At 35.7% G+C, this 23,526-nt stretch overlaps 1 protein-coding gene across 1 annotated transcript; it reads left to right on the top strand.

Moving 5' to 3' along the window:
* The first annotated feature begins 1,433 nt into the window (after positions 1-1,433).
* Positions 1,434-10,901, top strand: LOC127617227 (homeobox protein EMX1-like). Its single transcript, XM_052089162.1, has 3 exons — positions 1,434-2,258; positions 7,740-7,924; positions 9,678-10,901. Exons 1-3 carry the CDS (start codon positions 1,910-1,912, stop codon positions 9,843-9,845), a joined length of 702 nt encoding a protein of 233 aa, XP_051945122.1. The 5' UTR covers positions 1,434-1,909; the 3' UTR covers positions 9,846-10,901.
* Positions 10,902-23,526: the final 12,625 nt, after the last annotated feature.

Genomic DNA, 23,526 nt, shown 5'->3' with positions numbered 1-23,526 from the left:
CCAGGCAGGGGAACAATAATCACGTTTTAACTCGCTTTCACACCCAGAGTGCTTACAATAACTCCAACTGTTATAGCCTTTCAGCTCTGCACAGTCTGCAATCAATTGCCAGAGGCAAAATTAATAGTTGTTAATGGCCATTTTTATTTAAGGCAAAGGGGACAAAATTAGCCAGAGAAAGCTATTAATTATATGCAGAGTGACTGAGAAGGCAGGCACAAGAGGGCAGGAGAAGGGCTGCTTTGGGGTTCAATGAGGTCTATGCCCTGCGTGGTTCACATGGGTTTTCGCTGTTTGGATTGTGAAAGGCCTGAGCAGGGGGGCTTTGTGTGGTTCCTGAGCCACGATTGTTCCTTATGAAAAGGGTGACATCTGTCCGGGGTTTCTGAGACTCTGATCCACCCCATTAGCCTCCATCCTCTCTCAACAACTTCTTACGTTTGTTACTGACAAATGAGACAAGGAGAGGCACTCGAGACATATCAAGCTGAGAGATCAATGCCCCATTCGCTTGATCTATGTCTGCATCATTAAGACACCTTCATAAACTACTTAACAAGCTGAGATTCCTGAGTTCTTCTGCCATTATGAGATTCTTTAAATAAATTACAAATCTCTGCACTGTTTGAGTGATGTATTTTTAAGTCAGATTTAATATTTTTACTCAACTTAAACAAATGCAGTTAAAAAGTTATCTGTATTTAAGTTATATTTTCTAAAAAGAATATCCTTTAATGGGGTTTATTCAGTGTTCTTTCAACAACAACAATAGTATAATGGTAGTAAAATAATAGGGCTAATAAGGATGAAAATAATTATAAGTAATTATGTCACTATTAATAGTGATGAGGATGATTATTATGAAATTGATATGGCGGTGACAGCAAATTTAAAGCATGTTTTAGGCTGGTGTTGGATTATTATTATTAACGACAATAATAATAATATTAAACATTATTAGTGCCTCAGTTATATATATAGTTATATATATTTCTAAACATTTCTAAAAATGTATGCGCCTGTTAAATTAATGTAACGGAAGAATAAAAAGCATTAAAGCTAAAAGCAAAATTTATGAAATCCTTTAGTAAATTCTGCATGTAATATAATAACTTATATAACTTTTATATAACTTATTGTAAATTATATAGTAAAATACCTTTGACTTTTCAACTGTAACCATTTGCATTCAACAATTAATTTAGCCAATTCTTCTTAAATGTGTGTCTAATCTAAATATAATAGATTTATTTTGACATTTCAGGTACATGTTTAACTCTTGCTGATCAAATCCAGAATTACTTTACTCAACACAAAATGGCTGTAATTTCCTTTTAGCGCCACACTAATCCATCTGCGCAAGCGCACCACACCTTTTAAGCGGTGGAGATCCGCGTGCAGGTGTTGAAGTTGGCTCTTGACAAGCGCTCGCGCATAAGCTGACGGATCATCGATCATTGAGCTCGCAGCGATCTACACCGGAGGAGCTGATGCCCGCATCACATCAAACGGACCAATGAGAGAGCTCAAAGCTCATTCGTTTAGATTTGATAAACATGCACGAGATGAGATCTGAATTAATTTGATCATTACTGGTGACAGTCAAACTCGTGAGTTCTTCATATTGACAGAGTCAGAACTCACACTTCTATTTCCAGCTATTGGGAGAATACTGCAAGCCGCGATTTTCAATGAGCAAGGCAACTTGTGAAGTTATGGATTGTAGAGGGAATATGGCCATGTAAAAAAAATATATATATTTTTTAGATTTTTGATTTAAACGTTAGTTCACTCCATCATCGGCTTCAGACGGAATTCCCAGGTCACCTGTATAGGCATCTGTTATTTTTATTATTTTATTTATTTGGCTGTTTTTTATTTTTATTTAATTTTTTCCCTGATCATCACAATGTTCCAGTACAATAAGAAGTGCTTCACCATCGAATCTCTTGTGGGCAAAGATTCGAATTCCTCCAGTGCTGCTGCGGATGAGCCCATCAGACCCACAGCTCTGAGATTTACCGAATCCATACATCCATCTCCCTTTGGGAGCTGCTTCCAGAATTCAGGCAGGACACTGTACGGCAGCGGCCCAGAGATGATGTTCGTAGATCCGGCCACTCATTCCACCAACACAGGCCTGTCTCTGCGTCACCTTCAGATCCCCACACAGCCCTTCTTCAGTCCGCATCAGAGGGACACCTTGAACTTCTACCCATTGGTGCTGCGGAACAGATATCTGGGACACCGATTCCAAGGTACAGAGCGGGCTGAAATTTTTTTTCTTCAGTGGGCATTCTGTTGACTTTTACAATAAAATGAAATAAAATATTGCCTTTAACATTGATTAGGCATACTCAACGAAATTCGATTCCAATGCAACAAGAATCAGGTCTAATTGATCAATGGTTTCTGAATGTCACAGGCTAATATTGTTTTCAACAATATTTTATTTTAACTTTCATATCCGTATTTTATTTAAAGCGCACCCATCCGATGTCGTAAATTCTCCTCGATTTTGTCTCTCAATCGTATTGTTTTTTCTTTTTCGATCGGTAGAATAATTTTAAATGTGTTATTATAACCATCGGCGGATTCTCCTTTGCAAGATAATTATTTTTTATGTATTTAAAAAAAAAAAAAAAAAAACATAAACGGGTTGGCTTTAAATTAGCTGAAGCGTTCATTTTGGCTTTATCAACCAATTAATTAAAATTGTACTTATAATTGTATAGTAATTAAACAATTAATGAGGACATGTTTATTGAAGTTAGGAACGTTGTTCGATAATTGTTAAGATATTCAGACAAAATTCAATAAATTTCGTTTTTGTTTCAAAACGTTCTAAATCCTTATTGTAGAATATATAATTGATTAATTATTAATGCATTATGATAAATAATGTGTTGAAGTATAAACTGAAAACGAAGACAAATTTTCTGCCTCTTGCTAGTGAGTTTTACTATTTTACTTAAATTAATCTAATTCATTCATTTAGGAAAACTGCTCAAATTGATCATTTTAATATCTAATAAATTTGAAGTAGGCTTAAGTTATTGACGATAACTTTTTTATTATTATTGAATAATTTATTTAGGCTATGTATCTTTTTAAATATGGTATTGTTGCAATTTACAGCCTATACCCAAAACACTGTTAATTTACACTATTACATTTGTTATGGAGGGAAAAATAAAATTACAATTAAAAATGTATGTGGATATTTGATTTATTTCCTCAATGTGTTACAGGCAACTTTTTGTTTATTTATGTTTGAGATTCTATAATACGTATATAACATACGTGTTATGATGTGTCGCAAACGTATAAAGCTCTCAAAATATAATATTCGTTTATAAAATATAATTATAATATTTTAATAATAAATGTGTATAATATGTATATTATGTTATTACAAATTGTAGCTTTTGAAACAAACATTTGGGGAAGCACTTTATGGTGTTAATAGATATTAGCATTTATCTTGGCTAAAATAAAAATAAAAATATTCACGTTTTAAAATATTTTAAAGCTGTATGATCCTTTCAAGGTTTAAAATTTTATTTTATTAACTTTTTTGTAAACTGAATCTCCACCACCACAATGAGATTATTGTTTCTATAAATTTCTTTCAACGTTTTTTAGGCTAATATATATATAAAATATAATTTTTTTACATGAAGATGATTTGATTGTGCTGTTTGCAGAGTCCTTTAAAAAGTGTAATCGATACCTGGTGGCCCTATTTACCAGGCAGTTTGTTATAGCACCTATCAGTAACTCTGACAATAGTCTTACTTAGTGACTCCTCTGTGATGAGAAGCCCAGCCACATTAGGTGTGCTGAGCTGCAACACAGTCCTCGGGGGCATTGCTCAGGTAATTGGTGGAAGTCAGAGGTTGTTGTCACTATTACTCAGATCCGGGGCTCCGATAGAGCCTCTTTGTTTACACACAGAGCAGATTCACTCAATGATGGTGTCCAATAACCTCAAAAACTACTGTTTAGACAAGACTAAATACAGCCGAGGGGATTGAGTGGGAAAGGATCATATAAATAGGAAAAGATCTGAATAGGAAAAGATGTGTCCATGTCCTCGGGTCCGTCATGCGGGACAAGGTAAACAGGATCCCAGACTGGCCTGCTGTTGTACATGAACAGGGTTCTGTGTTGTGGGTGCATTTCACAGATATGTGTGTGTATATGGTACAGATAAGCGACAGGAAAGAGGTCAGACGGTCCTCTACAAAAAGCAGCTGGACTTAGCATCATCATTGTGCTGATTTTCTTTTTGTGCACTATCAGGTGACAATACAAATTTTTGAGGTTCCAGATGCATGAAGAGTATCATCAGACACTTTATCCTTCTCTGTTTAGCTTAAAGAGTGCCCATTCCAAAGCACCCATTTGATAAAATAATAAAAATAGCAGTTGAGTCTTAAAACATTGACTGGTAATATTTAATCAACACTATTTTTTTGGTTAAAGGTAAGTAAATATAGAAAATTCTGATCCTATTCAGAGGAACCATGATAGGGAATTCTGTAGGAGTGACCAAAGGGTACAGTCTCTTTATTTCCCACTATAGGCCACCCATCTCCCTGCCTGTAATGAGAACAACGCTGACAAGACCAAGATTGTTTGTGCCAAGGGAATGCTAGAAAAGCTGATCTGGGTGCCATCTGGTTCCCTTTTCCTCATGTTGGGGGCTTTCTTGCCATACATAGGCCAGTATGTGTTTGAGTCCAAACCCCCGGAGGGTCTCCCAGCTCTTCAGGAGGCTTGATTCTCTGTCAGTGTTCTGGCCTGCTAGTCTGATCCACCACCTCTCTCTCTCAGACATGGAGGTGATGTGTCACATGGTGTTAATTCCAAACCAAGAGTACGACTGCAAACTGAATTCTCTTGGGTTGAATATACAGTGGAGTTCACTTGTAAAAATGCTACTATTTTAATGTGTTTTCTGGGTTAAAGTCAGGTACTTACAATGAAAGTGAATGGGGCAATCTGTAAATATTAAAATACTCCCTGTAGTCCCACAAGCCCTATAAAAATATGCATTTTAACATAGGTTTAGTGTGATAAAATCACATAACGACCTTTTCTGTGTAAAGTTATATCCAATTTTACAACTTGTTGCCATGATGATGTAATGCCTTAAACCCTAAAATGACTGTACAAATTATGATTTAAACTATTTTACAGCTCAAATAAAACACAAGGTTTAACAGAATAATTAATGTAAGTGCTTTTATAAAATTATAAGCTTCACATTTCTGCCTTTAAACCTTCAAAAAATGTTGCCCCATTCACTTCCATTGTAAGTGCCGCACTGTAACATAGACTTTTGGTTTATTTAAAGAAAAAGAGGGATGAGTTGAAATTATTATTAATTAATTGCTTTAACATGGAAAATGTCACAAATGTGCTTATTTGACTGGTGACCAGAGAGGCTGAATATTAAATATGTCTTTCCATTTTACATGGACTCAGACTTTTGAGCCCCAGTGTATCTTTGAAATAAATGGCCTGGTAAAGTTTTGAAAAGTTAACCACTAATGTAGGGGCCATTTTTGGTTGGTTGGACTCAGTGCACCTTGAGGACGGTTTAAGGAGTGTTTGTCAACACCTTCAAGCCACATAGAACTCATTATTTACATTTTTCCACCAGACAGGGCCCTGCTCCACTCATTTTTGCACGGAGATGTCTCCACTGTTTTTGCCTCTGGGGTTCAAAGCATTTTCAACACACCAGCTGAAAGCAGTTGTCAGTGACAGTCCTCTGACAGAAATATGCACCTTTTACTAAAATGGAAGTAAAGTGCATACATTAATATGGCCTTAAGAAAGTCTGCATACATTAATATGTCCTTAAGAAAGTCTGTGTTACTGGACCTTTTACTAGAATAACTGATACACACTAGTCAGTCAGTGCATTGAAACCAACACCCTGAATTTTGCAACTGTTCCGCATTGGGATTCGGGAAGTGTCTGAGTGATGTCTGTGGACGGCATATTATTAAGCAGGGTAGAGGAGATGCGGTGTGAGCTGAAGTTGCATCTCTGTGATGGCTTAATGCTCCTCTAAAAGGAGTCAGTTTAAAGCTATTGTCTGCAGATAAAGGGCTAGTTTCTGAGTTTTTAAAGAGATTTAAAGTGTGAGAAGCCTCATTCTAATCCTTTTTTCATCTTTTGGTGATGCCATTAGTGATCTTTTGTGTTCAGAATTGGTACATCAGTGTGCTTTCTTTGATGATGAGTGTTAAAATTTGAACGACTTCTCGGTTAACTGAAATCTTATGATGAACAATTTGGATTTTAAAGTTTGTAAATGTGTGGTTAGAGGATGGTGTTGTGCAATTACACTATATCCTGGGAAAGTATTTCTGGATGAATATGTTTCATAACATCCATTTAATATATGAATATCTCTGTAACCATTGCAATTGATAGTTTAAACATCTTTATGGCTTGAGTTAGGTCATGGACCAACCATATACAGAAGGGGTTTAAGTCGTTATAGAGACAAACATCTGTTCGAGACGTTTGCTTGCTGCACAGATGTACGTTTGCAGTTGCACTCCTAATGTTGACACATTTTGGTTATTTTTTCATTGACATAAGCTCATGGTCTGTCACTTATGAGCGCTATACAATCCTCTCTGTTACCTCTCCAAGAGAATATTTTATTTGTACCTGATTGCAGTTGTCTTCTTTCTGAATATTCTGAATATTTTTTTTTCCTGTGTGTTTGCAATAAATGACAAATGGATTATACACTCCAGATGTTGCTTGTGGTCAAGTGAAAATCACGAAGATAATATTGCCCCATGTTGAATAAAATCAGAGTAAATGTAAGGGATTTAGACTTGCTTAACTGATAATTAATAAATCTGTCTCAGTTGTTTTTGCATCTTTCAACATTGAATGTTGATCTATGATTCAGCACTATGACTTTAAAGCCCTGCTTTACCCTGACAATCAGGGTAAGGCCATATTATCAGGCCCAAACTAGAAAGTCTTCTCTTTGAATGCATTGAGATAGCTTTCCGAGTGCTGAGAATTTCAGTTGGTATGAATGATGCGGTGTGAACACACTTCACGTAACCCGTGTCTGTAACCAACCTGCAATTATTCAAATCAACTCGAGTGTGGCTCAATTAAGACATGCAATCCTATGTTTAATGTATGCATTGCCATGCCAATGTAAAGCACATATTTTGGACAAAAGCATATGCTGAATTTCAATGTAAAGTTTGCCATTAAATAATAATGAAGTACTATATTAAAAAATAAAATAGTAAATTTAGCCTAATGTTATGTTCAAAGCATAAAATGGCATTAAATGCACATCAATAACAAATATCCCATAAAGATATTTATATTTTGGCCGATATTCCTTATTTCAGACATATGGAATAATAATAACAAAAGGTTACATATCAGGGGCAATGCAATGATGTTGTCTTTGTGATGTCATGTGATTATGATGCCAATAATGTCAAATGACTTTGCTCCATTATCATATTAATTTTTATTGAACCACATCACAGAGCATATCAGATATAATTTTTAAACAATTCTAATTCTAATATATTTATATAAAAAAAAATATATATATATATATATATATATATATATATATATATATATATATATATTTTTTTTTTTTTTAAATTAACATTTTTTAATTAACAAATTAACATTTCCTTCTCTCGTCAACTGATTGTCTTCGACAGGTGAAGACAGTAGCCCAGAAAACCTGCTGCTACACGGGCCTTTCACCCGCAAGCCCAAGCGAATCCGCACGGCCTTCTCCCCGTCACAGCTGCTACGGCTGGAACGTGCCTTTGAGAAGAACCATTACGTGGTGGGAGCCGAGCGGAAGCAGCTAGCCAACGGGCTGTGCCTGACAGAGACACAGGTACGGGGCAGAATTGCCAAGGGCGTACACGGCTGCATTCCACCACACTGAGTTTGTGAACACACACATTCATTCATAGGCCTCTGACATCGTTTCCTCACAGGGCGGAAGTAATTAATCATTCATTGCCTTGGGATAGGCCAGATCAATGCCAAAGCATGCATTCATCAAGCATTTTTTGGGATAATTTCACAATCAGCTTCACATACATACATGTTTAAGATCGTCAGGCTTGAGCAATGTCTGTTGTGACATAAGGAAAACTGCTACTGTGGTTCTAAGACAGGCTCATCATTTTGTTTTTAGAGCTACTTTTATTTTGTATTTTCTTTTGACAAACTGTTGTCTCTATCAAGTTGGCATAGTATGAATCCACTACCTTTCAAAAGTTTGAACACCTACTCAGTACTGTTTTGCACATTTTAGGATATAGTAAAGTCATTAAAACTATGAAATAATACAAATGAAAGTTGGGGAACGAATGAATATAGAATAAATACATATATTTTAAATGTTTTTAATTTAGTAAATGCATTAGGTATCATGAACTAACAATGAATTATATATTTTAAAGCATTTAGTAATCTTGGTTAATGTTAATTTGTAAAAACACAATTGTTCATTGTTAGTTACGTGTTAGTTCACAATGCATTAAAATATATATATATATATATATATATATATATATATATATATATATATATATATATATATATATATATATATATATATTTTTTTTATTATTATTTTTTTTTTTTATTTTATCCCCTTTTCTCCCCAATTTGGCATGCCCAATTCCCACTACATAGTAGATCCTCGTGGTGGCGCAGTTACTCGCCTCGATCCGGGTGGCAGAGGACAAATCTCACTTGCCTCCACTTCTGAAACAGTCAGTCTGCTCATCTTATCACGTGGCTCATCGTGCATGACACAGCGGAGACTCACAGCATGTGGAGGCTCATGCTATTATCCGCGATCCTCGCACAATTTACCACATGCCCCATTGAGAGCGAGAACCACTAATTGTGACCACAAGGAGGTTAGCCCATGTGACTCTACCCTCCTTAGCAACCAGGCCAATTTGGTTGCTTAGGAGACCTGGCTGGAGTATGCATTAACAATGCTAACATATTATAGGTTATGTTTAAAATTAATACATTTTTGAAATTAAAGTTGCTAAAAAGTGTTGTCCATTGTTATTACAGAATACCAATGGAGTGAACTTTTGTTAATAAATACAACCTTGTTGTAAATACATTTTTGCATGGGCAGATAAGTGTAACCCTTTACATCAACATGTTTTTATGATCATGAAAATAAATAATTCACTCAAGAGTGTTGTTTAAGGCAGTATTGAGGTATATTGCAGTAGAGATCATTAAAAAAATATATATATAATTTTGTCAGCAGATTGGAAGATTACATAAACAAGCATATTTCATGTTTCATTTTTTTTATCAGCATGCATAAATATGTATAAGTCTGGAAAAATACTGAAAAATGCAAGTCTTTTATGAGCAAACACACTACAAGGAGAGAAGTTGCCATATCATTTTGATTTTATTACTGTTTAAAACTTTGCTTTTACTTCTCGCTTTTTAAACATTGTGATATTTTACACTCAAAATAAATATAACAAAACAATATAAAGATTCATTTTCAAAAAACTTGAAATATATCTTGAAATATATTTTGCTGGATGGCTAGATAAGCTTATAAATGTATCTGGCTTCTCTTTCTCGCTCCTGTTAAGGTGAAGGTCTGGTTCCAAAACAGAAGGACCAAGCACAAAAGACAGAAGTTGGAGGAAGAGACAACAGATTCCCAGCAGAAGAGGAAAGGCAGCCAGCATGTGAGCCGCTGGAGGGTAGCAACTCAGCAGGGCAGCCCTGAGGACATTGACGTCATTTCAGATGACTGAGATCATACGGTTGTATTTATTATCTCGGGCAATAAACCATCAGTCATGTTGATGGATTTCTGCCACTCACAGCAAAAAAGAAGTACATTTTCAGACACTGCCAATAATTGAATGGCTTGTAAACTACGGAACTGAGTCACAGCTATGAAGTCGGCCAAAATTGACTTCTGATCATGCACAATTGTGAACAAAGACGTTGACAGCTGAACTGCTTACAAAGACTTGACTGTAAGACTTCTGTATGCAATACACATGGACCTCTTCATTTTGGATCACATTCCATCTCAAAGCAATGAAGACTTTTTTTTTTTTACCTTTGTTTTATAGGTTTTAACTCTTCTCTTGCTCCTTTATTATCAGTCAGAACATTTCCGTCATTTCCATCATATGTTGATGACAAAGATAATAAATAAAAACAACACTTTAGTAGATTGATAAATGTTTCCTAATGTTAAATTGTTTCAGACATTCGGTGATCACAGTGCAACAACAATCCAGTGCATTAATGAATCACCCATAATTGTACCTCCATACAAAATGTTGTGATACTTTTGAACTGGATGTCTGTATTTTGCAAAATCATTCTAACCAATTTAACAGCAGATTCACTATAAGTGGCGAAACAACTCCTCACAGTCAGATATGTTTGATAGTCTTTCTAGAAAACCACTTGTGCAGTTACACATTTGAAATTATTCTATTTATTTAGATTGAACATACTTTTCTATGCATTTGAGCTACAAACCCAAAATATTATTTTGTGTTTTACATCTGGGTTAAAGCTTACTGAAGACTTTACGTGTATTGTGTGCAAATTATTTTTATATATGTTTTTTTTGGTACCACAATGGCTCTTGAACTGATATCAAATATCAGTGAACTAAAGAAGCTTAGAAAATGTTTCAATTTCATTTTACACTCATACAATTAAAAAAAGAGGAAAAAACAGTCTAACCTCCAAGACCCAGAATGGTTTGTAGCACTTCATAGCAGATTGTTTGATTTTGGGTTTTATTTAAGTTGATAAGCACTGTAATGTCATCCGTTTGTCTTCACTGTTCAGGATTTTTTGTTGTGTGTTTAACTTTTTTCTGCAAACTTTTAGATAATAAAATCTTTAACTTAATGATTTTGTTCTTCATATAATAATTAATGTATTCCCTTATATTGAATGCTTTAGCATGAGCAACAATAATGTCATTTTATTCAGACCATGTGCAATATTGAGAAGTGATTTGTTATGCTTTTGCATCCATGAGGAACCACAGCTTAATGAGTTCAGTTATGTAAAAAGACAGATATCATTAGCAAGAAGTCTTTTCAATCATTTATGGAGTGTGTAAGTACTTGAAATTGTACACAAACATCTCCACTCTGGATTTACTTGTGCAAACATTATCATGCCAAAACCGGTGCAAAAAGCAGACGTTCAAAAACAAAACAGTACCACCTTTATTTGTAGCTGTCTAAAATACTTATGAATATGATTGGTTGTTTGATTTAATTTCACTTCTCAATTCAGTGCTGCATCTGCCATTTCATTCCAATAATAAATGTTTGTAAATAATTTATATATGTAGGCCTATATACAGTAGAGTATATATACAATGTGTAAAAGTCTAAGGCACATAAGATGCTTCACAAAGACATTTGTCTTAAGATGGTTATTTATATTTTAGCTTTAGTGTGTTAATAGGAAATATACATTTTAGACTCCCAAACATTTCTTTTGCAAATAGAAAAGATTAGAATAGAAGAACAGGGAGCCCTGCAACAGATGGCATGATCCTCACAGAGCCCCCCACTGAACATCGAGTCAGTCTGAGATTACGTGAAGATACAGAAGCAATTGAGACAACCGAAATAGATAGAAGAACTGTGGCAAATTCTCAAAGAAGCTTGGAACATCATATCTGTCAACAACCAAGAAAAACTCTGTCCAGGTGAACCTAGGAGAACTGGAGCTGTTTTGAAAGCAAAGGTGGTCACACCAAATATTGATTTAGATTTTTTTGTTTACTGGACTTTGTATGAAGTTAATTGATAAATGAAAACTTTTTATGGCATTATTTTTTGAAGACATCCTCACTATGCAACATTTTTCACAAGTGCCTAAAACGTTTGCACAGTACTGTATATATATATATATATATATATATATATATATATATACATTTTTTATTTTTAACAGACTGAAACCTGATCGGGCTGTTAAAAATGACAAATTAATCCATGTCACCTTTATGTACTGTAAATATGTACTGTACTGTACTTATGTAATTTACACCTACCAATCCTTTAAGTCTAGAGCAAAAGGAATTTTAGGAAATGTATATCTTTGCATCACCTTAAGACACACAGACATTGATACATAGCCTCATTATCAGTCCATATACATATAAACCATGAAAGCAAATGGAAGAACAAACAATCCTTTATTTAAAGGAAAGAATCCCCAGAAAACAACACTTCTGAAATACACAGGGGAAAAAATCCAGACATATAATCCATGACACTTAGAGATATAAAAGACTTAATTTAAACTGAAACACCCACTTCACAAAAACAACTTTCTCACAGACTCTCTTTCAAGTTTGTTTCCATTGTAACAATTCAGTTTCAGACAGGCAGGTGTTTATATTAGCAAATGTTCAGTTAATTTACCTATTCTGGTTTCACACTGGACAGAATGACACTCACATTTCTTTTAACAAATGCTCTTTAGTCTTTTGAGTGCTATGTTACTTACAAATATTTCCGACTAGCTACCTGCCTCCATGTTGTTGCCATGGATATGAAGAGGTGTAAACAAAAGAACAGATGGTTGAAAGAATGTAGGTGTTGAGAGCAGTCTGTGATGTTTCCCAACTATGTTAAGTTAAAAATGTCATCTAACTCGCAGTAAATTGATCTGGATCGGTGCCAAGTGTGGAGTGGGACACTGATTTAGGTTCTTGTTTCAAGAGAATCAAAACTAGTGCTTCACTGTTGGTCTATGATCTCTCTCTCTGACAAAATAAACACATAACAAAGTGGTTTATTTGTATTTATTCTATACCTCATTTTCTAGGAAATGTTGCCACGATTCCACCAAGCATTATTGTTGTAGATTCAGCAAGCTGTTCATCTTTTTTGATTCTCACTGTAGATTTAAAAAGAGAAATTGGTGAGTGCATAAATGAAAACAGTAAAATGAGGAAGTAATATAAAAAAAGCCTTGTGTGTCTTTGAGTTTCCAATGCTTGTGTTAATTTAGCAGTGCTTGTATTCATATAATGTTTATTCTGCTTCCGTCCAGCTGTCATACAGTGCTGTGGAAAGGTATTTTCCCCCTTCCTGATTTCTTCTATTTTTGTGTATTTTTCATACTAAATTGTTTTAGATCTTCAAACAAAATCTAACATAATACAAAGGCAACCTGAGTAAACCGAGGTCGCCATACACACTGGAACCGCCACAGTTCTAGTGTGTATGGCGTGGGGGGCCTGGGCTTGTCTAGTCCAGCTGAACCCTATTATGAATGCAGTTTCATACAGTACATTTTGGGATTTAGTAAATAAGGGGCATTTACTTTTTCAAGCAGGCCTGGTTGGTATTGGATACATTTTTTGATTCAATAAATAACATTATCATTTAAAATCTGTATTTTGTGTTTACTCAGATTGCCTTTGTTTTATGTTAGATTTTGTTTACATTTTAGAAACTTTATTTAATATGAGATACACAAAAACAGAAGAATGTGTATATATACAGTATGCTAGTTTTATATTTATTTAGGCTATATATACACAAAGATATCAAGAATTACAAACCACTCTTTTAAGGAATTATTTGTGCAATTTATTGTTTACAAATCTGTCAGAAGATATATATATAGAAAATTATTAATTGATTCATATTGTTATCAAAACTATGAATTATAATATGTGTATTTTGGTGCTTGGTTGGTGGAGACTATGGAAATTATGATATCCGTGGGTTAAAAAAGAAAGCAAGCAATCCGTTATCTATCAGTGACTCATTGCTCTCATTTGTGGCTATCAATTGCAGCTGAGCAATTACCATGTGTTTAAAGGGTGCGAATATACAGTACCCCAGTGAGGCTATCAACAGTGTCACTGTTCAATGGTGTATGTGTTATAATTACAATTATTCATAAAACTACCTGAGTAACTGCATGCACAAACAACATGTAGCTATTTATATATGGGTTGTCATAATCTAGTTTACAAACAAAAACACAGTAGGTGGATTCACCACATATACAGTATTTAGCAAATCTAGACAATGATGCATTTTGGCAAAATCCTTGTTTGAGAGATGTTTCTTTTTCAAGGCATAAATATTTGGTATATGTGAACAAAAGGCATTATTAAAATGTTGTACATCCTTGCCTACATTTGATAACAGGATAATCATTTGGGATTTGGGTGGGTAGGCTGGAGCTGGGAATGTTTGTATTTGAGAAGGTAGACGTACATACAGAACAGTACTAGCAGCATTTGTGTCTATTGTGCAATTTACAGTAGTTAGAGCGTTTTCTTATGCCTATGGGACAATGTCTCACAAATGTGCTGATTTATGAACTAATATATCCCTTACATCAATTGTATTCAGAATGCTAAAAATAAATGTATGCTATAAAAATTATTTGATAACATTGCAATATTTAATCAGGCTCCTTTATACATCATAATAATGATGGCAGAAAATGCCCACACTTTGCCTCTTTCTTTCTTTCTTTCTGGGTAGATTTGCTGCATGAAATTGCTGCGTCTGATGATACCATGACAAGAAACAGTGTGATTTACAACACAAATGATATGATAATTACAGGCTGGCAACTTTCAGGAGCTAGTTAGCCAGTTTTATGGACTGGAAGAGCTTGTTTCCTCTGCTGCCACCTGTTTGGTCTGCACCGATTGGCTGCAGGGCACTTGAAAAAAGGAAAGCAGCCACCCTATTATAGGGTACTGCCAGTCAAGTCTAGAAGAGTAATTGATTGGTTTTATGAAGCAGTGTTAGGAGCTCTAATTAATGCACAATGACTGTTGCTGATCCAAAATCCATGGGCTGAATCAAATGTGCACATTCAGTGGTTACATTGATCTTTTTGAAGGTAAATTGCTTCTGTCGTTACAAGACAATGTGTTTTTGTAAATGTATTTTGATTGGCAAGGATTTGTTATGTACCCAAAACAGTCAGTGAGAGTTTTTTGTTTTGATTACAAATATTTTAATTATTGCAAACATGCAGTTTTGCTATGTTGAAAACATACCATTTTCTTTTGTGTCTGAATGTTTGTAAAGTACACAGACAGAGTAATTACACAGTATCACCAGTTAACAGCATGTTGAATGGACAAAGACAGCGAGTGAGTCAAAATAAATCATAGCGATCATTCATTTGCAATGTGTCTTCAGAGATACAAATCTTGTCTTTTACATGTCAGAGTTGATGAAACATACAAAAGAGAACAGGCAATAACTAATCGACCTACAGCATTTGTTTCACATATTTACTTCCTTTTCTTATATAAATGTTATTGGAATTTCATTGTATTTAATCTGTTTTCCTATATTTATAGGACTGGATCAACATGACTGTCATCTCTCCATAATGAAATGATCAACAGATTCTGTAAGATATGCGATGGCGTCCGCTTCCTTTGAAATATTCATATGCTGTATATATTAATAGAAATGTACTATTATGTCTCTTTCCCTATTGTCTTTTTTAGTAAATAGTGCATGGATAGTATACACAGTTTCAGTAATTCAGGGTCAGAAATGAGTGCTTGGGGCAAAAATGTCACCAAATTGACAAAAATGTCCCAAAAATTCTAAATGTGGGAGCAAAAGACAAACAAACAAAACAATAAACACACACACACACACACACACACACACACACACACACACACACACACACACACACACACACACACACACACATATTATATATATATATATATATATATTTATGTATATATACAAAATATGAGTTGATGTTGATTTAATTTTATAGGTAACGGGTAAAATTGTTCAGATTTAAAATATATTTTAATGAATTAATCTTACTTGAAAGAATGACACACAATATTTTTTATATGGTTAGAAACAATATGCCTTCATAAAGGTAAATAGCCCTTGACATTTTCCATGAAAAGTTTAACTTTACGTTGAAAAAACAAACAAACAAACAAACATTCCAGCAGGCAAAAATTGCCCTTTGATTAAGAAATATACTACACAGCACCCAAAAGTATAACCTGTAACCCCCCTACATTGTGTAGACCAAAAATGGCTTTTAGTTAACATGCTAAATAATATCTGATGAAAATCTAAACACGCAGAAAGTTTATTTGAGGATTATGTTTAAGGGTAGGGTACGGGTAAGGGTTACACAATAGAAAATAAAATTAAATAAGTATCAAAACAATAGTCAATAGAAAGTCCCCATCACGATAGAAAAACAAATGTTTATGACTTGAGTTGTCCCTCATTTGGTCTTGTGGTTCATCTAGAAAATTCCATGTATGACTCAAGTGCAGGGTAAAAACAGGCCCAGCACATGACTTAGACTGACAGCTGATGGAGTGACACTTACAGCTTTTTGCTTATACCAGAAACAGTTTGCATTGCTTTCACACAGACTTGTGACTAATTAAGGTAATCGCCTTGTAGCCAAAGACACATTGTGCATGCTCAACGTGTGCAAAAATACCACAATTCGACATCATACCATTGCAACGATTAATAAACACTGATGAGAGCATTTCTTTTCCTGCCAATGCATCTCCTCCCGGATCAGCTATAAAGTGACGCACATCTCCATTGGCACTCAGCAGACAGCGCGAGTCAACACCCGACAGCAGGTTTTCTCCAATGTGATCACGCATCCCCTATTTATGTTCTAGCACATTACTATTTAAGGGGCCCGGTCTGGTTCTGGGTGCAGAATTATGATGAAAATTAGGTAATCATCATCACGGGTATCCGGTTGCAGGTACTATATTTATAATTTCCTGTATTTATGTATGACAGTAGGAGACTGACCAATGATAGTCATGCCAGACAGAGCAAGCTGAGAGGTTTACGCCACATCAATGGCTCACACTTCCTTCTGATGGTTATCAGCAGCTGTCCGATGAGAAAAAAGTTTGAGTGAAATAGATGCAGTTAGTCTCACTTTAAGCAGGCTTACAGGCCCTGCAGTGAATATGTGCCACAGGATATAAGGGATTCTGCTTTTAATAAATACAAATTATGAAATTATTAGATTATTACCGGTAATCATTACCTATATTAAAGGAAGTGAATGGAACTAGATTTGGAGTGTCCAAAGCTCTAACTATTGTTGAGCATATGGGTGCGTGTGAGCTCCATTTTCCAGATGAAATGTCCATAGAGGGGTGCCTAAAGCAAGTTGTGAAGCAAGTTACATTGACATTTATGCATTTGGCAGACGCTTTTATCCAAAGTGACTTACAGTGCACTTATTACAGGGATTTATATCCATAGATTGCAATAGAACACAAGCATTAGCCTCAAGAAGGTATTCAAAGTGTTAAACTCAGAGCTATCGTGTGAGAGTATGTATCACTTATTTCACAACGCTGCTTAATTGCTGCTTTAAGCAGCACAGAAGAACATTTTAGTATCAGGCCTCGGGTTAAGACTACACATCATGAAAAGACATGGTATTTCCCTATTATCTGCTCCGTCTTGAATGTTGCTGTAAAATTCCACCACATACTTATTTATAAGCAGCATTTAACTTGTGTTCACTGGTGAAAATAGGGCTTAAACATGGTAATTCTGGAGGGAAAATTGAGACAGGCAGGGTGAACATCAAGTCAATTTAGCCTTAAATGAAGACTAAACATGAAAAGGGAAAGTGAATGATCCAAAGTTATAAATTAAATATTTTGAACTCAACTCAGTGACAACTAGGGCCTGCTAGTCACCTCATGTGCCATTTTATACTCTTCCCAACTATTCCTTTGCATGGTTCTGAATCATTCAGAAAATTTCATTTTGGCAGTTTAAATTTGAATACCATACATGAGATATATTACATAAACGATAATCAGACAGTTACACCTTATAGCACTTGTGGAAAGTTAGACCAAGGTGAAGTTTTCATTTGGAGTTTGAGGGGACCCGGTTTCAAATCCTGACCTAACACTCGATTTTTAAAAATAGTTTTTTAAACTATCCGGCCCCTGAGGAATTGGGCTCCCAGTGCCTCGCCTGGTTGCCCGTTCCCTTTGTCCCCCTTTGTCTGTGTCTTTGGAGAGGCCCACTGAGCCTGTTATTGACCAACAGGAGGCGGCCAAGTCAACTGCAGAACCTTCGGACACCTCTTGGGCTTCTCGACCCTGGAGACTGCGGCCCAGTCTCTGGCAATGCCCGCAGCTATGGAGGAAGTTCCCCCTGTCATAGCCTGTTCTCATGGCATTGGAAGCTTTTCCCCTGTCACTGCCAGTGCTCATGGCCATGGAGGTCATTCCCCTGCCACTACCAGCGCCCACAACCACGGAGGCTTTTCTTCTATCACTGCCAACTCATGGCCACAGAGGTCATTTCCCTGTTTGATTCTGCTCCCACCATGGAGCTGTCCACCCTCGCTCCCTTCCTGGAGCCATCCGTCCTCGCTCCCGTCCTGGAGTCAATTTTTAAAAATAGTGTGCTAAATTGGTGGTCACATTAGGCCTTGAACACGCCAAGTTTTTTGGACAACGCAACAAACCAGGTTACGATGTCATGTGGGAGGGCTTCTGGTGTATGCTAAGTAAATAATACATCACAAATAATATTATATTAAAAATTGTAAAATATATTGTCTACTTCATGTCATGATTTCTCAGGTGTTTCACACAGGTGCTGCTCAACAGCGCATCAGCATTGTCATGGCAACTGATTTGCGCTGCTTGTGATTATTGACAGCACCTGTGCTCAATCTTCCCTTCTTCTTTATGTTCTCTCCTTTGTCTTGTTTGCTCTGCTCTTCCGGCTGTGATGCACGTGTGTCAGTTCTCAAGTGCCAATGCGATTAAATCCACACACACACACACACACACACACACACACACACACACACACACACACACACACACACACACACACACACACACACAGTTGTGTTTCCATGTTTTATGGGACTTTCCATAGACATAATGGTTTTTATACTGTACAAACTTTATATTCTATCCCCTAAACCTAACCCTACCCCTAAACCTAACCCTCACAGAAAACTTTCTGCATTTTTACATTTTCAAAAAACATAATTTAGTATGATTTATAAGCTGTTTTCCTCATGGGGACCGACAAAATGTCCCCACAAGGTCAAAAAATTCGGGTTTTACTATCCTTATGGGGACATTTGGTCCCCACAATGTGATAAATACACGCTCACACACACACACACACACACACACACACACACACACACACACACACACACACACACACACACACACACACACACACACACACGCATACCGCTGCTGAAGCATGAAGCACGGAAGTATGGAAGCACGGTTCAGTGTTAAAAAAAGTACTTCAATATTTATCTTTTTCACACCATTTATCTTTTTCGCTTTAGAAGACATTAATTTAACAACTGGTGTCATATGGATGACATTTTCGATTTTGTTTTAATTGCATTCTGGTGAAGATAGAAAGTCATACACACCTGGAATAGCATGAGGGTGAGTAAATAATGAGAGAAGTTTCATTTTTGGGTGAACTATCCCTTTAAATAGCATGATAAATATTTTGTTTAATATGAACCTTTTAATTTATACATGGTTGCTACATTTTAGTTCTAATAATTCAAGTTCTATCATAAAAACAAATAGCTGATGTTTCTTACACATTCAGTTGACATACTTTCTTTCAAATGATATCACATATTCTTAAAAACATAAAACCTATTCTTAAAAAAAGTCATATAATCTACATTTTTTTTAAAACTGTCATATAGTGAAGAAAGGCTGATTTTAAATGCTTCCCACCCAGTTTTCATATTGTTCCTATGCCCCAACGTAACTCTTAAAAACATAACAAATGAAAAGAGAAAAAAAAAAAGACTCCAAGAAGGTGAAACAGCATTGAAAATATTCACTATAAATATTAATCTGCATTTAGTTCAGCAATCAAATCTGGTATTTCCTGTCGGCTGTCAGAATCAGAAATAGAGAACTATGTCAGACTCATTAATCACTCGTTTGAGCCGGTTCCTATAAACAGCACGGGATGTTTTGGAATGTATACCTTCGAACTATCAAAACCAACTCTGCATCTTATTGTTTGCCAGTGTGATGAAGAAAGTCTTTATTAAGTTCAACACCTGCACGTCCAGCTTGTGTACGACTCATACTGCAGGTTAACATGTTTCCACTTAAAAGAGTATCAAAACAATAGGCCTACATGATAAAAGTACATTTACATTTATTCATTTGGCAGATGCTTTTATCCAAAGAGACTTACAAAAGAGGAGTAATACATCATAAGCAAATCATTTTAAGGAGAAAGTGGTATGAAAAATGCTGCATTACAAAGTCTCACCAGCATCAGTATAGTAGTATTCAAGACAGATTAAAGTGCAACAAGAATATATAATAGTTTTTTATTTTATTATGAGTGACTGGTTAAGCGCTCATGGAAAAGATGTGTTTAGACGTTTTTTGAAGACGAGGGAAGGATGTAGTTGGGAAGGTCATTCCACCAACATGGTACGATGAAACCGATAGTCCGGGAAGTGTTTTGGTGCCTCTTTGTGTTGGTACAACAAGGCGCCGCTCCTTAGCCAACCGCAGGCTTCTGGTGGGAATGTAGCTCTGTAAAAATTATTTTAGGTACGCTAGAGCAAATTACCTTACCATGTCTTGAAATTATTTGTACCATGGTTGTTGTGCTATGAATTTTTAAATACCTTAGAGTTCTGTAGAAATGCCATAAATGAATATGGTCATAATTCAGTACCAATGTATACAGTATATAGGCAATGTATCACAGTACCACGATAATACCATATGCACCATAATTGTGCTTTAACATTATGGTAACACTAGGCTACAACATTAGGCTACATTTTTGAAAGGGGATTTTAAGAAACTTCAGTGGAACTCCAAATGACATACTGTAACTGTACTTCTTTCGGAGTTGTTTTTGTTTTCTTATAAACTGATAAAGTTTTAGATCAAATTCCAGCTGAATATTTTTCAAATTTCATATTTATAAATTCTATTAAGTAGCTTTTGGACTTTTGCAGTGTAGCTTGCAGTGTACTACTTTCTCTAAAGTTTAGCATTCAGCTTATAGCTTTTTTCTGTATTATGTAGAGTAGTTGGTAAATTAGTTAGCTAGTTAAATTATTGTATAACTTGCACAACACTGCATAGATTCCAATAGGCTCTATTTTCTTTGATCTATAAACAGTCGTGAAAATGTAAAACATGACTGGTTAGTGTGAAATTTTAGACAGCCTGCAATGTTTACCATGTATTATTGATCTCAAAATGATTTTGGGTGTACTTCAGAGGCTGGCCCTGTATACGATTTACTGGGTATTGTTTTATTTTTCATTCTAATTGTCATCATCCTGTCTGTTTTAATAGTCTGTGGCCTATTGTGGTAAATGAAAATTAACAAATATTATTTTCATCATTTAAACATTGTGAGTTTAATTGTTTATCTAATATGTAATGTCCCACTATTACTCACGATGACATTTCATTGCCACGTTTAAAAAAAAAAGTAGCTAACCACTCTTGTATTGGATAACACAATAATTAATAAGCATTAACAAACTTTACTAAAGAGAGTATCATAAGGCGTGAGCTAATTTGTCATCAAAGGGAAATTTGCATTATGGGATAATTGCACTATCTCTGTTCAAAGGTGTGAACATTTACTCCAGTGTTGCTAATTAATTTTCTCTCAAACAGGATGGTTTTATTCAAATGAGCCAGTCCCTTCATTAGCACACCTGTGCTTTGCTCCCTCATTAAAATTGGTATCCTGTAAATTTTTACATCCACAGACAGTGGCTCTGTTACCAAATATTGAGCAAAGTAGCACTGTGTTAATTAATGTTATAACGAGTCGGTGAGTCAACGAGGACTGATTTGCATAACCTGTGCAAAAACAAAACCCGTGATGAGTATTCGCTCTCTGCTATTGTCGGAGGGCTCTTCACAAAATACCTTTGTATTGTGTTATTTCTACCCTCTGGCCCTCTAACACACATACTGACACCATGTGGAGCAAAATGTAAAGCAGGAAATATCAAAGAAACAATGGTTCATTAAAATGCAGTTTATAAGTCACACATTGAACTTTGTTCTTTTTCTATGTTTCCTCATATGGTGCATGATATGGTATGTAATTTCCATGCAGCAATCCAGTAATGACATGGGTATGTTGATGGTAAGGTGCCTCCGAATCCCCTTCTGCAATCATACTAACTCAGTTTATTCTTCAGCTCTCTGGAATAATGTATTCTAATTGGTCAATCTCATTGCATAAACCTGTGGTCCAATATTTTTGTATTATATCTGCTAAACTGTATATTTGACCATTGTCCCTGACAACCAATCTCCTACACTTTGTTAGTCTCTAGTATCACTCCATAGTCCATTTATTTACTTATTTGTTACGTAAGTAGCCATGAAAATACAGAATATTGCACAGTAAGCCGTTCAGTATTTCAAAATAAACACCTGCAGGATGATACAAGACCCCCGCTGCATGTCATCTGAGTTTATTTTGTAATAGACTACATTATCCCTTACTTATAAATAATAATAATGAGGATGCTCCTGGTCTGATTATGTTGAGCTCTCTTGAAAAACTTAGGCTACAACTATATCACAGATTCACGTGGCAATCAGGCGCTTTGTGTCTTTTGTTCACTCTAATAGGCACCAAACCAATGGGTACTGGCACTGTCTAAATTGGCCTTTTGGACATGGGCTATTTATTGGCTATTTGTTTAAAATGGACTGTGGGCAAAGAGCAGGCTTCTACCTTTCCCTTAAATTGTATTTTGTATAAAGTCTCATGGGTGTATTCTGCATTCATGCATGCCAAGTGAGGGGTGGGACCCACATCCTGCAAATTAGCAGGCCTATTTCCATCCAAAAGTTTGGACAGTTCAGACCAAGCGTTACACACAGGCCCATAGAGGAAGGCCATAACCATTGTGGTTGGACCAGAGGCTATTCCCCCAATTCAAAACAGTTGACTTAGTTATTACAACTAGGGATTACCCAAATAGTTTTACCATGCTCTGTTAGGTTTGGCTCATGTAACATAAGGTCGGGATTGGCTACGGGGAGGTTTGTTTATTTAACGTGTATTGTGCTTGCACAGGGGTTTGTTAAGGTGTGCGATGAATCCTGACTGTTTTCACTGCCGTTGACAGAGTGGAGCAGAACATTTGACAACTGCATTAGCAAAGAAAGCACAAACATCATTACAGTGACCTTGTCAAACCATCAAAGCAAAAACACTAAACAGAAATCACTCGCAGTATATTACTGATGACGAGTGGTTAAAAAAGTATTTTGGCAGGGATTGATTCATCATATGTTTCTCTTAATGAGAAAATAGAAATTCGTGAGGCTCTCTGCCCAAGAAGTTGGTTGCACAAAATCTTGGCACAAAACCG

Source organism: Xyrauchen texanus, chromosome 23 (assembly GCF_025860055.1).
Source record: "Xyrauchen texanus isolate HMW12.3.18 chromosome 23, RBS_HiC_50CHRs, whole genome shotgun sequence".
Classification (NCBI taxonomy): Eukaryota; Metazoa; Chordata; class Actinopteri; order Cypriniformes; family Catostomidae; genus Xyrauchen; species Xyrauchen texanus.
The sequence above is the reverse complement of the archived record's forward strand: the minus strand, read 5'-3'. Positions and strand labels throughout refer to the sequence as shown.

Coding starts and splice junctions, on each gene's coding strand:
- LOC127617227 (XM_052089162.1), top strand. CDS start 1,910: ATGTTCCAGTACAATAAGAAGTGCTTCACCATCGAATCTCTTGTGGGC. Junction 2,259..7,739: donor TCTGGGACACCGATTCCAAG/GTACAGAGCGGG, acceptor TGTCTTCGACAG/GTGAAGACAGTAGCCCAGAA. Junction 7,925..9,677: donor TGTGCCTGACAGAGACACAG/GTACGGGGCAGA, acceptor GCTCCTGTTAAG/GTGAAGGTCTGGTTCCAAAA.